Here is a 17,895-nt window from a genome sequence, read left to right on the forward strand (position 1 = left end):
CATTTTAAACACTGACAAAAATACCTAAGATACAAGGACATTTTATATGTACTGTATTTTTACTTTTTTCTTTGGTTTTGTGAAAAGTCAACACAACTTTCATTTAGGGCCCTCAAAATCAGAGACACAAAATATACAGTATGACCCAATTAGTCATACAAGAAAAAAGAATTGTAAAGTTTACTAATATCCCCTGAAACTTGCATCATTTTATGGTCCATATAGTATTAGATTTGGAGAAGAATTCTCTGGGGAATGTAATATAGGAATATCAGAAGATGGTGGTGGTATCGTAGAGCGTGCATATGCTTAGTACACTAATCTGACATTTCAATCAATGGAAATCTCTAACATAACACTAATGTTAATTTTTTGTCTATAATATTGGACATTGGATCTACAGATATATTGCCATCTTACTTTACTATACAGGGGATTATAGATGCCATTGATTCTTTAAAGTCTTCAAATTTCTAGCGTTTTACTGAAATATTCATCAGTCTAATACTCATGGTAAATTACCTTGGCTTTTGTCTAAATCATGTGACAGTGGGCTTATATACTAATTATTATCTTCTGACTTTGAATCTATAGATGATATTGGGTATATAGAGCCCTTAAAGGGATTTTCCAAGATATTAATACTGATGACCTCTGGATAGGTCTTCTGATCGATGGGCTTCTGACACCCGGAAGCCCCACTAATTAGCTGTTTGAGAAGGCAGAGGTGCACAGTAACGTGGTGGCTTTCTCACTGCTTTCCCTAGGCCGAGTGACTGAACTGTGATACCAAGCACAGCAGCTATACAATCCATAAAATCATGCCTCCACTCCCATCTAATACCATTGAATCATGGTATTCTCTCTCTCACAGGGGCACCGGTGCCTTCTCAAACAGCTGGTCGGTGGGAGTCCCAGGTGTTGGACCCCCACCTATCAGATACTGATGACCTAGTCAGAGGATAGAACTCTTGGGAGTCAATTTTTGATATTTCCATGCCTCTTTTAGCTCAATATCAGTTAGAAACAATATTTTTTTTTACCGTAAATGACATTTTAAATGTTATACTGTGGAAACTAAGGCTTTACAATGCCTGTCATTATATTGCAGATTGACTTTCTAAAGTAATACGTGTGTTTCTGTTTTTCTCCACAACTATAATCTGTCAAGAAACTGAACAGAGAATAAATATATACTAATGTGTAGAGGTTAGTAGCTACTTATAACGTGAAATGATGCTTTGTCACAGACCATTTACTTTATACAGTGTGTCACAAGAGAATTAAAGACCTCTCAGAAGGTTTGCAGTCAGCTTTGTAGATAGGTAGCTGGAGAAAATGTGACACGCTCCATTGTAATCTCATTGACCATACATAATGCGCACATTTTAATCGGTAATGGCTATATAAGTGGTGCTATTGCATTAGTGACTGCTTTCCTTTGGGATTCTTTATAGTTGAGTTGTGCCATTGGACTACATTGGTCTTGTTGTACATCTTACTGTACTACCAGGTCAAGTACATGCACTGGAGCTTTGCAAAATATTATAGAAAATATTCATCTGTCATTATACCTCACACCCAAAAAAAATAATAATCTAATTTTTCTATTAGCCACAAGATCACAATGATTCTGAATTATATGGAGATCAGGTGTTTTAACCAGATGAAGCTCCAGCTTACAATGCATCTTAGGCTGGATTCACATCACATGTTTTGTCTTACATTTAACATATATAAAAAACTATGTGGTGGCATCCTTCCCATTGTAAAAAAAAATATAATAATCATATACATTAAAGAAGCACTCCCACAATTTTCTTTTTTATTGTCTGACCTGTTAGAAAGGTCCATGATGTAAACTGTAGTGAAGATAACTTTCTTACCAGTGATTGTATTTGTAAGTTATAACCTCCCTTCGGATCCTCTGCTGTGTCATGTGACCAACAGTCTGATCTCCAAATGACACAGCACAGGAAGTCAGTTACTTCTCTATTAATTCCTATGAGACTGACATTGAGGCTCCCATAGGATTACATAGAGAAACTGGGTTCTTGTCCACACATAAGATGCAGTATTATTTGGAAAGTCAGAGTGTTGGTCGCAAGATACAGCTGAGGATCAGAAGGGAGGGGAAAACTCACAAATACAGTCAACTGGTAAGAAGATTACCTTCACTACAGTTTACATCTTTCTAATAGGCCAGAGAGTAAAAAAAATTGGGAGTGCGTCTGTAACAGTTTTTTTTTTTGCGGAACTGTGCAAGATGGAAAAGTGTAGTGTACACCTTTGCATCCTTTTTTTAACATATATGTCAAATGTAGGGAAAAAATGTGAATGTAGGGCAAAAATGTGATGTGAACCCAGCCTTAGAAATGCAATGTTATATGGCAACCATCCAAATGGATGGCCATCCATGCAATACACAATAAGGCCTACAGCCAGGGCAAGAGGACCTAATATTCAGTGGATATACTGTATTTAGAGTATAGGTCATCAGTTACAAATAGTTGGATAACCCTTTAAAGAACGGGAGGTATGGCATCCACATGGCCTAGTACAATATTAATTTAAATACATGTATTAGGATTGCCAGTTGGTGGTTGGACCTCTTGCGTGATTTTATCTATATCAACTCTATTATCCAATGCGGTGCATTGTGCCTTATTTATTAAGGAGGCAACATGGTTGCTCAGTGGTTAGCACTGGTGCCTTTCAGTGCTGGGGTTCTTGGTCTGGTCCTAGGTACTAATCCAACCAATGACAACATCTGCATTGAGTTTGCATGTCCTATCATTTTCCTATGATAACGTTGGAGTGGAAAGATGTGCATCGGGTAGTGACATGCATCACTTCTGAGCCCTAGAGATTTGCCATTCAACAAATTCTTTTTCACAAACGTCTTCGACAATCTCCGCTATTTATACACAGAAAAAGCAAACTTGTCACTTATCATTTTAATTATTACAACTGGGAAAAACTGTGCCAGTTGTCAGTAGGTCTCTCTCAAAGAATTTATAGTCGGTTTACAGTGTTGATTGGAAATTTGTGAATTTGAATCGGGTTCATTGTGCCTTCATGGATTTATCATATACTGTATTTGCTATAGAGGCATAAAGACAAATCACACAATTGCTAAAGGACCTAGGAAAATCCACAAAAAATGTGAATCATCTCTAAACAGCCAACTCTGGGAACGGTTATTACTGATTTCCCCACCATTTTACCAGATGCTGCTCAGGGGTCAACTATACTGTAGAAATTCTGAAACATTGTGCTGACCTCAAAGTCCTCTTCGGGAGGAGGTTGAACTGGTGCAAACCAGTGCAAATTGGTAGAGCTCCATTTTAATTTTGCATCTCTTCTTTGAATACTGCATGTTTTTAATTACATACAATGTATCATTTTTTTTATTTACAAACACTTGGTATTAGTATTCAAATTACTGGTATATATGTTATAGAAGTATGATAAGAGGGGTGTAAGCAGTGGATACACCAATGGTTGGGGACTAAAGAAATGGAGTTGTTCTCTAATATTTCCTCACTCCTTTGTTTATAGATCTGAAAAGCTGACTTTCTCCAAAAGGAATCCACCATAACCTAAGGGTCGCATTTGCTAATTTATACTATACCCACAACGGATCAGCATCAGGGCTTGATTATAGGCAGGGCAAATGGGACCACTGCTTCCACTAACAAAACTGCATATAAATCTCCTCAGTGCCTCCTGCTCTATAACAAGCTCGCTGCATACTGGGTACCATATTGAACATGACATGTTCCCCTAAAATAGAAGTGGAGGGACCCTCATCTAAATGGCTTCATCGATAATTCTCTGGCCCTAACTGCGCTGCAAAATAAAGTTCTGCAAAAATGCCCCTTACAGTGGAGAAACAAGCTAAAAACAAAAAAAATAAAAAAAGCAAGTGTCTAATAAAATTGTAATAACTTTTTTTTAACATGTCTCACAGTCTTTGCCATCATATCTGTTTTCATAATCTTCTTCTGCATTTCCAGAGTAGAGAATCAGGAGCTGTTAAATATACTCTTTTTCCCATCAACATAATGTACCATGTGACAGTCATAAAATAGTAAAAATTTTCGGACATTTAGTGAAGTGTATAGTGTAAAACTAATCTAATCTTGACATTATTCACATATTTCTTCGTCAAATACTTGTGATAATGTCTCATAATGTTCGTATGATTCTGAATGGTTTTAATGCGGAAGCCCTTACTTAGGACACAGTTATGGAATTTGCAATATGAACAGTTCAGGGGGTTTCTGTACAGTATATTGTGATATTGGTACTTTTACTACAAGTTGGATTACTAAAAGGCTATGGACACCCTTGGAGGTAATTAAATTTTTCTACTGATTTTGGGCTACAAATCATTTTGCTACTTGGTCTTTATTAGAAATTTTCTGCCAATTTCCCCCTAGAGCTGTCAGCTTTGCAGAGTAGCAGGCATTTCTTTTTACACTCATGTGAAGCCCTTATCTCTCAATTCCTGACATCTCAGGACCTTTTAAGCTATATTCTTATCAGTTTAATAAGAATTGAGCTGTAATGAGCATTTATGAGCTGTCAGGAATTCAGACCTAGGGGCTTCCTATGAGCCGTCAGACTGTAAAAAGAAATACACAGAAACTGACAACTGTACAGGGAAAATGGCTGAAAATGTCTAATTCAGACCAAATGAAAAATGATTTTTAGCCCAGAGTGAGTAGAATATAATAATAAAAAAAATCCCCTGAAAGGGGGGTAGCCTTTAAAACATTTACAATAGATAGATCGATAGATTAGATAGATGATATTTAGTTCTGAAAGGGGATGTTGGTGTAAGAATCTTTTGAGGTTTGCACACATTTATATACATGTGCTGCCATGTGAAGATGGGGAATTGGGTAAAGGTGTAAAATTGCTTATGGGTAACACTTTATTTTAGAAACATATGTGTTATAGTGTTGTAAAGTAGCATATTGTAGGATTTTGGGGAAGGTTTTTTTTGTTTCAAAGTGTGAAGCACCATTTTATTTTAGCTGACTGAAACTGCAATACTATGGTATACATTTGTTTTGTCATTTCATTTATCTTGAAAATTGACAATATAATGCACTCTTTGAAATGTTAGTGTTCTAAGATTTTTACAATGGCAAAACCTCGCCCTCCTTTTGTCAAATTTTATTATAAATCCTCTAGGTCTAAATTAGACCCTTGTAAGGTGTATTAACTATTTGCACCATTGGGCAATGCCTTAGCCTTTGAGGCAGATGTAATAAGATATAAAGGGAATGTGTCATTGAAAATATTCAGTGTATTGTTTTGATGTTAAATATGTTTTTAAGAAGTTTTTTTTTTTGCCTATTTTCTCATTTTTATCTCACTATTTAATTCTGAAATCTTGCCATCTTCACTCTGGCCTCAGAGCCATACGATAAGCTAACACTTTAAAATTCTTTAGAGATCGCTTTTCAGCAGTCATTTCATTATCATCAGGATTTTAATAAGAGGTAACAATTTTTTATACAGCTGAAGGCATATAACACAATATCCACCATTCACAATAGGTTGTGGCCGGAGTTCACCTCTTCTCCCTTCCTGAATAGTTTACGGAGCATTCCTAAGTAGAACTAAAGATATGGTTGTCACTTTGTCTCTGTGATATTAGTTGAAAATCAAATGCTACAAGGCAGTACTACTGCAGTTTGACAGAATGTGTAATTGCAGCAAGTCTTCATTGTCCCACTGTATTAGGAGCTTATTCTTTGAACTGGTTTTGGACCAATGCTGCTAAGATAGTACTTTTTTGATCAATGAGAAACCGAGAAGCAGAAAAAGGAATTGAATAAAGGAGAAAAATTTGATGGTTTGGACATTATTTCTTTCACACTGGATTTCAAACTTACTCAAGATGACATTCCTTTGAGGTATATTACAGATATGTCCTTCTTTAACTTTCCTCTTGACATATCTTGAGATGAGTGATGAGAGATAACCAGCTTAGAAAAAAATAAAAAATGTATGATTTACAATACTCTGTCAGGAGATGTTTGTGCTATATGTATCTATATGTGGCCACCCAGTGGTTTCAATGGAAATTGCAGCTTAGCTTTTGTAGGTTTTAGCAAGTCAGAATAAGATATTCAAGTTCCATTTGCATTAGTGAAATTTACAGAAAGTGAGGGTTGCAAAGAGCCTGTGTGTTGCTTGTCCCCTTAGTCTTAAACCTACAGTCAATATAATAAAGCTAACTAAATTGTCTGCAAATTCCAGAAAGTGCTTTTATGTAACTAAAATTGTACCAGTAAAATATTCGGACCTCAGTTTGTGCAAACTCAGAACATGATTTTATCACCCGAAACTCGAAAAACAAATGATGTGCTATTACAGGAAAAACAATTCTTCAACTATTATTACTATTGTGCTTTAAGGTTTATGGAGGCAATAAAAGTGGACAATGTAACAGACAGTAGGACAAGCACGGATCGGCAGTATATCTGTTTAAATATTTATGCCTTTATATAAGATGTTCTGGCAACGTTTCATCACTACGCTTTGTAAGCAATAAAATAATTGAGCAGAATAATTTTCAAAAGATAACCACATAGCACTTTTATTATGGATACCTGGAGTTTTGAGCAATATAACCTTGCATGTGGCCTCGGGACTTGAAAATTAACTATTATTGACTCATCTTCCCCTTGAAATCAGGGCTGACTTGTTGGAAAATTCATCTATGTACAGTATCTACTTGTCTGCATTCACAGTTTTCAGTGATGATAATTATGTGGGGTTCTCTGTGTGTACAGTATCAATCAGGCAAAATATTGACTAAAGAAGGATATCAGCAGACATAAAGTATATGGGCTTAACTGTGAGGTGATCCCCACACACAATAATTCACTAGGCTGGGAACTTGGGGCCTGTTCCCCAAATATCAGGCTAAACATCATGACAAAGGTGAGGGCAGCAGGGACTCACCATCTGGGCTTTATCCCAGTGACTGAGAGGATGCTGGCCATACTTTTTTGATAGTTGTTGGTTTATCTCTTGAGAACAATAGGATTGGGTGAGTATACCCAACCCATTGGACCCCCTGACATTTACATAGGGGAGAGTCAGTACACCAACGTACAAATCAGATGGTCATTTGTTTCCACCAAAGTCAGCAGATTTGCCAACATTTATCTAATATAATCTAATGTGTGTTGCCACATTTACCCTCTTAACCTAACAGTTATTATTGGTGACTTTATAAAACCCATCCCCATATTTACTGTTAGGGAATTCTGAATTAAAATAGGGTAGCCCCATGTTAAAGGACAGAATGGAGAGCTGCCTGACTCATTGGAGGACCTATCATGCCCTTGCCTTATGTGTGCAAACCAGTGAATGAAATAAGAATTGTGTAATACTTCAGTTTACCTGTGGTGGCGATGGGTTCTCTTACATATTGCAGCTGATCATGTGTGCTGGACGTACTTCAACCAATTTATCATCTGGAGACCTTTTTTTATATATTTTTTTTCTTTTTTTATTTTGGGGAAAAAATAAGTATTACCTTACAAATCGCCCTATTGCTCATCTGGCAGTGTTACCATAATCCCTCACTGGTTTAATTTATTGACTCCAGCCATCAGGTGGCATGGTGACAGATAACAACTGTAGCAGATCACTGGCCCTATGGTGACTTGTTGATGCCACTGAGGTTACTATTGCCTCTAGTGATTGGCTGGGTGAAAAGAGACCAGCGGGGGGACCCAGTAAGCTTTGGTACCAGGGGATTGGCGAGGTGTTATTTTACATTATTATAAGCTGTTTGTAAAATACAATGGGGCTGGACAACCCTTGTAATGCACATGACCCATCAGTCTTCTTGTCTTCTTCATTCTGTTTCTGCAGGGTTTGCAGGATGAAGATACTGGTGCTGATCATCATCCTGGTGCTAGACAGTGCTTGTGGTGGCTGTAGTCTTCTTGGGAAGGGGCAGAATACTATGATGTCCATTGATATAATAGCAGTAGTATAATGTTTAAAAGTAATAAAAGCAAGTTATTAGAAACAAAATTACATTTTCAGGGTATTTTGGGGTCTCTTTATTGACATGCGGAGTGACTTTCATTACTAGAGTACAGTTATCCGTCTTTGTATATATTTGTATAGCGTTCTCTTACAATAATTGCAACATGAATCACTGGCAGAAAACATTTTAGGCTGTAATTAGGTAATTGAGCATATTAAAGTATTTCATATCCTCAACAGGAATGCTTGTAATTTAGGTTTAATTGTCTACCAAAGTTTTATCCTTTTTTTAAATAATTTATCTTAAATTTAATTTGATAATTGTCTTCTTGCTCTTGTTTGTACTTTTGATTGTGTATATATCAAAGTTTATCAGGTAGATGAATGGATAGCTTTCTCCGTTGTTCCTGCAATGCATTTTTTATTTCATTCCTTAGTCTGAACTATGCAAGCAGATTACACAGGAAAAAAGGGATTTAAAGGGGAAATTCACCCAAAAATGATCATTTTAGAAATACAACTGAGGAAGTGACAATGATGAGGTCAAAATTCCTTCATCACTGGAATGGATATGCACAAATAATTTTTACAGAAGGCACAGAGCTAAAACATAACTTTTATTGAAAATTGAAATTCAATAGAGGAGCCAGAAAACAACCAAAAATATAAAAATAGAGCCAACAATTTCTGAGATGATTAAATAGAGGGCGAGGAGAATGTAGGACCCCTGACTGTACAGCAGAGATGCTCAACCTGCGGCCCTCCAGCTGTTGTAAAAATACAACTCCCACAATGCCCTGCTGTAGGCTGATAGCTGTAGGCAGTTTGGGCATGCTGGGAGTTGTATTTTTGCAACAGCTGGAGGTCCGCAGGTTGAGCATGTCTGGTGTACACAGTACCTTAAGTACCCTAACGTGGCAGGACTCCCTGCAAAGGGAAACCATTCAACCCTGGAACATGTCCCTAGTTGCATCCTAATCAATCCCTATACCAGAAATCAGCAACCTTCGGCACTCCAGCTGATGTGAAACTACAACTCCCAGCATGCAAACAAGCCTGGCTGTTCTCACAACTCCCAAAGAAGTGAATAGAGCTTTCTGGGAGTTGTAGTTTTAGAAAATATGGGGTGCCGGAGGTTGCTGATCCCTGCCCTATACGTTTCCTCCCAAGTTAATCGCATTAGAGAACTCAACTTAGGGGAATAAGTGACGAGCAAAACAACCCAACCCCCCCAAAAAAGAAAATCTAAGATGGTAACTAGTGATGCGCGAATCAAAGTCCACGAAGGGACGAAGCTTAAATACCTTATACAGTTTCTACTATATAGATGACATAAAGATAGTCAGACCAATGTAAATAATGAAGCACTATCAGCATGAATTACTTAGTCACAAAGCGCATTTCTTTGTACGTAGTGGGTGTAATGACAGGGAGCTGCGATTGCACCGCTCCCCATCATTGTACCCCTCTGATGCCGCGATCATACATGATCGCGGCATTTGATAGTAATAATACAATGTAAAATAAAAAATGTAAAAAATGAAATCATACCTCATCCATTTGCTCATGGCGGACCGTCCGCCGCCATCATCTTGATTGAAGATCTAGCGTGAAATCTCGTACGTCATTACATGACGGCCGACGTGCGAGATCTTCAACCAAGATGGCGGCAGCCAGCTCTTCACGCCCAAATGGATGAGGTAAGTGTGATTTTTTTGTTTTTTGTTTTTACCGCCATTTCAGGCAAAATTCACTGCCACAAAGCATGAGGAAATTCGGCTTTGCTGTGAATCTAATTTTCCCTGGGATGCAAATCGAATTCCACTTTGTCAGGTTCGATTCGCTCAACATTAATGAGCACCATTGCTTTTTACAAACAGCTGAGAGTTAGACCTTCACCGATCTGGTATTGATGGCCTGTCCTAAGAATATCCAGATCCTGGGAAACCATTTAGTTTTTATAGATTAGAGAACCCATTTTGAAATTTCATATTCAGGCAATCTCAACCAATTAGAAGGAAGGCCATCACTTTCAATCTCCTTCAGTTCTTCAATTAGCCTAAAGGGAAGAGTGACTACAAAAGGCATTTCTGTCTCCAGAGGCTAGCATTTTGATCTCAGTGTGAACAGTGTAATACTTCATTTCCTCTGTGGTGGCGCTGCAGGGAAATTAAATACTTGCTGGGACGTTTTTCTACTGATCACAACTGATTGCTGAGCAGCACCCTAACAATGGGACACCATGTGCTTGGCTTATCAGGGGACTCTTCCAGCAAACAGGTAAACTTGGTATCCTGCCACCAAAGGAGAGAGCATATTTTCTGTCTATTGAGTGAATGACCCCACAAACAAGATATTGTACGAGATCTACTTAATATATTTAGATGAACCAGTTGTGTATTCAGCTCTTCTAGCTGCATAGGTGATTTTGTTCATTAGATATTATGTAAGTGGTCCTTTGTGTAATGCTTAATTAAAGGCTATATTTAATCTTTTCAGATCTGACATATTCCTGAAAGGTTTACTTATATATTTTATATTTATGTCTTTTAGGTAATATAGCAGCTGAGCAACTCTTTATAAAAGGAGCTGGGACAGGTATGTCTAACATTATGATGCTAATATAATAATAGGATAATTATCATTTCTAGCAGACTCCTATTTGTTCTATATTTTCATGGAAAATCTATAATGCATATTTAAAAGAAGAAAAAAAAGTAAAACGTTATTAGCGTTTGCACTTATCACTCCTTTTTTTCCTTTTAAAGGGCTTGTCCCATGATTAATGTAAAAATGAAAATCAAATTTCATACAGTTTATGATGGTCTCTTTCCAACAAACTTAGAACCAGCCCAGTACCTCATATGAATCCAGAGATCTCCCTATTAATTGCTTCAATTGTTCTGCTAGATTTATTTCAAGCTGGCAGCTTAGAGGTTATGCACTTCCTCAGGGGCATGTCCTTTCTACTGCAGCAAGTAGGCTGTTGAAGGATAGAACTGAGCATGTGCTTCCATCTCAGTGAGCAGGACAAAGAAATTCGAAAAATATCAAACAGCAGGTGGCGCTATACAGATAGATTTCAGTGAATAACTTGCAGACTATAGTTTTTGTTTAATTATATACAAAAGTATTCATATGCAGGTGCTGGTTTGAAAAATGTTAAATATTTTTCATGGGACAACCCCTTTACTGATTTATTTTGTATCCTGCCTGGTCTCAGTCTCGAATTGAACTGCCTTCCCCATACTCTCTTCACAACAGAGGAGAGACGTTTTACAGTAGAGTCAAACTTCTTTGATCTTCACCAAACTTCTTTGATCTGCTCTGCTCTTGTTCTTATCAATACAGTAGAGTTTTCAATCTGTTGTTAAAGAGATTGTTCAGCCTGGGAGCCAACAACCCTAATGTATGCCCAAATAAAAAGAGGAAAAAAAAACTCACCTATTGACAATCCCGCATTGCTGGCACCACTGCCCCATTCCCAACCACTTTCCTCTGATTGGCCTCAGTTAACTATGGGATCAAGCCACTTCTTGGTCCTTGGTCTTGGTCATGCCCAGGCATGATGGTCAGTGTTTCTTAATTTAATTTTTTTAGTGGGGCACGTGCATTGGGGTTTTTGGCTCCAAGGCTGGACAACCCATATAAAGTGCAACCCATTAAAATTGCCAAAGTGCAGAAAAGTTGATAAATTTAAAATGACCTATACTCACTCACCTGTTCAATTACCTTCGGCTCCAGAAATAAAAATCTGGTGGCCCTTGATGGTCTTTGCTTACTTCCCTGTAGCATTGGTGTGTCATACATGCAAGTGACTGCTGCAGCCAATCATGGGTGCTACTAGCATATATGGCCTCTGAGGCCTGTGAATGGCTGCAGCAATCATGTGAATGTAGATGTTGTCATGACTAGTGTTGAGCTCGAATATTCGAATAGCGAATATTAATCGCGAATATCGCAACTTCGTAAATTCGCAAATATAGTGCTATATATTCGTTATATTGAATATTCGTAATTTTTTCAAATCTGAAAACATGATTCCTCCCTGCTTCTTTCTTGTGGGTCAATAAGCCATTGGCCCACAAGCAACTTAAGCAGGGAGGAATTATGTTTTCATATGGAAAATAAAATGACCAATATTCTAAAAAACGAATATATAGCAATATAGTGAATATATTCGTTATTTAGAATTTTTGCATTATTTTTTCCTATCTGTACAGTTGTTCGCATACTCGTCCCCGACAAGCGTCCCGTCACCATGGGAACACCTGTGGGTTAGAAAATACCATCGGATCTGAGTTTTCCCTGAGATCGTGAAAACTCAGATCCGATTGTATATTCTAACCCACCGTCGTTTCCATGGTGACGGGGACGCTTGTCGGGGAGCAGTATGCCAAGGTAGAATAACAGTACACATTGGGGGAAAAAAAGCCGAATATTCTACATAACGAAAATATTCGCTATATTGCTATAACTTCATCTTTTAGAATATTACAAATATTCTAAAAAACGAAGTTATAGCAATATAGCGAATATTCGCAAAATACACATATAGACTGCAATTTAGCTAATATAGTGCTATAGTATTTTTTTTTTTCATAGTGTAAATTTTTTCCAAAACTGAAGTTCAGAAGAGGCAAAAAAAATTAGACAAAAAAAAAAGAATATAGCACTATATTAACTAAAGTACAGTGTATATGTGTATTTTATGAATATTCACTATATTGCTATAACTTCGCCTTTTAGAATATTACGAATATTCTAAAAAACAAAGTTATAGCAATATAGAGAATATTCGTAAAATACACATATTTGCCTAGCCATAGCCATAGGAAAGTTGCCTTATACAGTTAAAAGAACGCGAATAATACGCGAATAATTAAATCACATATTATTCGCAATATATAGAATAATGATGAATATTCGATTTCAACTAATATTAGACGAATATTCAATCGAATATTCGTGAAATATCGCAAAATCGAATATGGCACCTCCCGCTCATCACTAGTCATGACTGCAGAAAAGTGACGGGACCTGCAAGAACCATCGGAACAGTGGTCCTGGAGTAATGAAGGATTGAAAAGATGAGTATAGAGTGTTTTTTTATTTTCTCAATTTTATTGTACTTTGGCAATTTCATTTTAAATCTCAAACAATTCCTTTAATCGTTCACCTACCAGTGCTAATTAGGTGAACACATTCAATTTCAGTGAATGATTTAAAGAGAAAATCTGACTATTGACTATATGTGGGATATACCATGAATGATAGTCCCACTTCCGATTCCCCCACCTATAAAGAGATCCCTTGTGTCAAAGAAAACACCTGTTAATTACAGTATAAACACTGCTCTGTTCAAGTCTTTGGAAGTAAGAGGAAAAGAGTTGTTTTAACTTTTGTTTTTGTTATTTGTAACATGGACTCAAATGGAAATAAAATACTATACAGTTCATTGGATCATATAGTTTAATTGTTTCAGTTAAAATAATCCTTAAAGCGGTTCTGCCAAGTTTTCAAAATTATCCCTTGTCCACAGAATAGGAAATAACTAATTGCTGGGGGTCCCATCTCAGGATCTGTGGGGGTTCCTACTGGTCACACTCCCAGCAATTAGTTAATTATCCCCTTTCCTGTGCACAGGGAATAACTTGAAAACTGGGCACAATTCCTTTAAATCAATGGTTCATAGTCATTTAAAACCATATTGAAAATCATATTAAAATCATATTGTTTGGTGTTGCTTTATGTGTTTCCATGGTAACAGACTACAAATTTTGTCTTGTCTGATCATTCAGTCATAAATGGTGAAATCACTGTAGTATCAGACTACACAGAGTTTATTTGTAGTCTGCTCCCATGGAAACACCTATATTTGCATAGAAGCTGTCTCAATGGCTGGATTATCTTAAATGCCAAAAGGACATTCATCCATTGCATATGCCATACATGTCCAAGATGATAAATCTCCTATACACAAAAAAAACCACCAAGCATATAATTTTGTAACATCTTACATTAAACGAACATTCCAGATGAAATGGATACACTGTGAAAGAATCGAAGGTAGCATTCCAGTAGATAATAATTCTTCAATTAACTCATTACTAATACTATGTTTTAGCCTTTCTCAACTGTTGCCCCACTGCAAGCTACGGTTTTGTGTCCAGTCATAAAAAAGGGGAAAAAAATGATTCATCACTAAATACATTGAAAGGTAATGGGTGACGGATCCGTTTTTTTTTTAGGTTCAGTCACCATTGACTTACATTGTTTTCAGTGACTGATCTGTTTTTTTCCATTTTTATAACTGGACACAAAACCGCAGCCTGCATCTGAGCGGATCTCTTTCCATTCCGAATGCATGAGGACTAAATGGGAAAGTTTTTTCCGGTATTGAGATCCTCTGCCGGATCTCAATACTGGAAAACAACAATGCAACTGTGAAAGTTGCCTTAAAAATGTTCATCAGTTTTTGTCCTACAGGGTTAAGATTCAGTCTGTCTGTTTTACTTTATCCCATCATCTTGCTGCTCTGACTACTGGATCTCTGAACTCCTGAAAACTTATAAGCACTCATTTAAACCATATTCTTATCAGTTTGACAATAATTCAGCTTTAATGAGTGTTTATGAGCTGTCAGGGGTTCAGAGATAAGGTTTACAGATTGAGACATCAGAATGGCAACATGAAAGTGGACAGTTTGCAGATAGACTGAAACTTAACCCTATAGGACAAAAACTGCTCACTGTTTTTAATACAGACCGGGTGAAAAAATAAGATTTTTACTCCAAAATGAGTAAATTGAAACCATAAAAAATTGCCCCCAAAGATGTTCATTGACTTTAAAGATTGCCAACTGATCAAGGCAAACTGTCACGCCTTGCCCTGTGAATGTGCGGAGATCTGTCAGACTGGCTGCACATGTCTGACCTCTTGGTTTGTTTTGATTTGGATTTAAGCTGGATCCACCTTCCCTCAGGTGTACTGGGTTTCATTGTTAGGGACGCTATTTATCCTCCTTCCCCCAGTGGCCTGTGCGGATTATAGTTCTTTTCCTGGGAGCTCTTGATTTGTGGTGGATTGTCTGCTCCAGCTCTGCTCAAGATAAGTCCTCTCCTTCATTTCCCTTTGTGTGTTTTATCTAGGCCTCTAGGGAGACGCTTGCGTCTTCCTGGTTTGAAGAAGCAGGTTGCCTCTTCCCTTTTTCCTGCTGCTTAGGGTTTGCCAAGGGAGTTCAGGTTTAGGCACGAGGGCATGTGCATATCCACCCTAAGGGTATGCACATGGGCACAGCAGCTTAGGGAAAGCTTTTAGGGATCGCTAGGAGGTGACCCTTTCTCCCTAGCTTTTGGGCCTAGTCGTTTGTTCAGTTTGTTTTCCCGTGTTTGGTTGTTTACCTACCTGTCATGACACAAACACAGAGAAAAAGGTAACACTTGAGATAAGCTCCACTGAGGGTCTAAAACATTGTACTGGTGACGTGTAAATGATTGAAGAATTATTATCTATTGGATTGCTGCCTTCCATTCTCTCACAGTGTTTCTATTTTGTCTGGAGTGTTCCTATAATGTAACGTGTTACAAAAGATATGTGTTTAGCATATAGGAGAATTATCATCTTAGACATTTATGGCAAATGTACAATAATGTGACGCACTGGATGAACCTGAGATCAAAAGAGGTGCTCTCAGTAGAGTAGATTCACCCAATCTATTCAATGGAATCACAATAAAAACAACAAATACACTGGGCACTCTCGGATATCTCGACCAATATTGGATTTAATAAGTATAATACTATGTGCTACCGTATAATAAAGGGTGCTAGGCACAATTAAAAATCGAAGGAGGAATCAAGAACATACACAATCGTAACAATAAAATCGATAAAAAATTCAGTAAATATTCGATAAAACAATCGTTGAATAAAATCGCTAAATGTAATGCCTATATAAATATTCAGACTGAATCAGCATTCTATAGCAGCATTCATGGGCGTAAAAGTATATGACATTCAGATCTAAATGTTCGATCCGAACTTAGTATAGGAAGATAAAAGTCTCAGTCCCATATGAATAACTTCGAATGAACAAGAGTAGTCTCTTGGAATTAAATGTAACTTGTGGTGGGTTATTCGCCCAGAGTTTGTCCAAGCGGCGTCCCACTATATTGGGTTCTCAGCGGCGTCCCGCTGAAATGCTTTGTTGTGTATTCCCAACACACATAAAACAATATACAAGATTCGAACAGTCTTAACATTCGATGCAGCAAATGCCCATACAGTACTCTAGACGTTGGTCTTTCGATGCAATCGACCGTAGTCTTACGAGTTCTACGAATTTCTTCTGTCTGAAATCCCCACGCCAGTGGCTTATTTGCACATGGACTTCGATAATTGTGCACAATCTTTTCTTCATCAAGCTTTAAATCGCCTACTGCATGGCAGACAGTATTTGGACGGGCAATTTCTTATATCAATGTTCCATTACACTTGGCAAGTAAACCTTTGGGGGGTTTGAACCAGATGCGTTTCTATACCCCGAAGGGGTTATTCTATACCCCGAAATGCATCTGTTTCAAACCGCCCAAAGGATCACTTGCCAAGTGTAATGGAACATTGATATAAGAAATTGCCCGTCCAAATACTGTCTGCCACGCAGTAGGCGATTTAAAGCTTGATGAAGAAAAGATTGTGCACAATTATCGAAGTCCACGTGCAAACAAGCCGCCGGCATGGGGATTTCAGACGGAAGAAATTCTTAGAACTCATAAGACTACGGTCGATTGTATCGAAAGACCAACGTCTAGAGTACTGTATGGGCATTTGCTGCATCAAATGGTAAGACTGTTCGAATCTTGTATATTGTTTTATGTGTGTTGGGAATACACAACAAAGCATTTCAGCGGGACGCCGCTGAGAACCCAATATAGCGGGACGCCGCTTGGACAAACTCTGGGCGAATAGCCCAACACAAGTTACATTTAATTCCAAGAGACTACTCTTGTTCATTCAAAGTTATTCATATGGGACTGAGACTTTTTTCTTCCTATACTAAGTTTGGATCGAACATTTAGATCTGAATGTCATATACTTTTACACCCATGAATGCTGCTATAGAATGCTGATTCAGTCTGAATATTTATATAGGCATTACATTTATCGATTTTATTCAACGATTGTTTTATATTATATATATTTACTGAATTTTTTAGCGATTTTATTGTTACGATTGTGTATGTTCTTGATTCCTCCTGCAATTTTTAATTGTGCCTAGCACCCTTTATTATACGGTAGCACATAATATTATACTTATTAAATCCAATATTGGTCGAGATATCCGAGAGTGCCCAGTGTATTTGTTGTTTTTAGACATTTATGGCCTAGACAATGGTTGAATGTCCTTTTGGTATTTAAAATACTCCAATAATAGAGACAGTCTTGCTCCTTCATTAAACGACGACCTCAGAACCCTGTGAGACCATAGATATGTCAGAGAAAAAGAAATACAGTGAATTATAGATCAGATGAGAGACAATTTCAAGCAATCCCTTGCAGTTTGTCTGCCTGGATGTGATTTATTCTTCTACGTCTAGTGGCTTGCTAGACTAAAAAAGGTTACAGTATTTACTGCAGTTAAATCTAATTGTCTGAAATAGTGTTAAAAAACAAAAAAACAAACAAAAAAAAACATATATTTCCAAAGGCTCATATCATTGAGATTAAGCAGCAGTTCTACTCCTAGTTTGGTGCAAAAGGCTCAGTTTAAAGAAGTGGCCCAGGATTAGTAAATCCAGGCTGTTTTCTTCCAAAAACATGGCGCCCCTTTCCACAGGTTTTGCGTGGTATTGCAACTCATCTCCAT

General features: G+C 37.5%; 1 protein-coding gene across 9 annotated transcripts in view; it reads left to right on the top strand.

The window, feature by feature from the left end:
• The window catches only part of NRXN1 (neurexin 1), a 1,679,151-nt gene that overhangs the window by 457,137 nt on the left and 1,204,119 nt on the right, over positions 1-17,895 (top strand). For all 9 annotated transcript variants that reach the window (XM_040430258.1, XM_040430259.1, XM_040430265.1 and 6 more), the window contains one exon: positions 10,582-10,626. In XM_040430258.1, coding sequence (XP_040286192.1) covers positions 10,582-10,626 — 45 coding nt within the window. The remainder of the gene's footprint in view (positions 1-10,581; positions 10,627-17,895) is intronic.

The sequence above is a fragment of the Bufo bufo genome, chromosome 4 (assembly GCF_905171765.1).
Source record: "Bufo bufo chromosome 4, aBufBuf1.1, whole genome shotgun sequence".
NCBI classification, from domain to species: domain Eukaryota; kingdom Metazoa; phylum Chordata; class Amphibia; order Anura; family Bufonidae; genus Bufo; species Bufo bufo.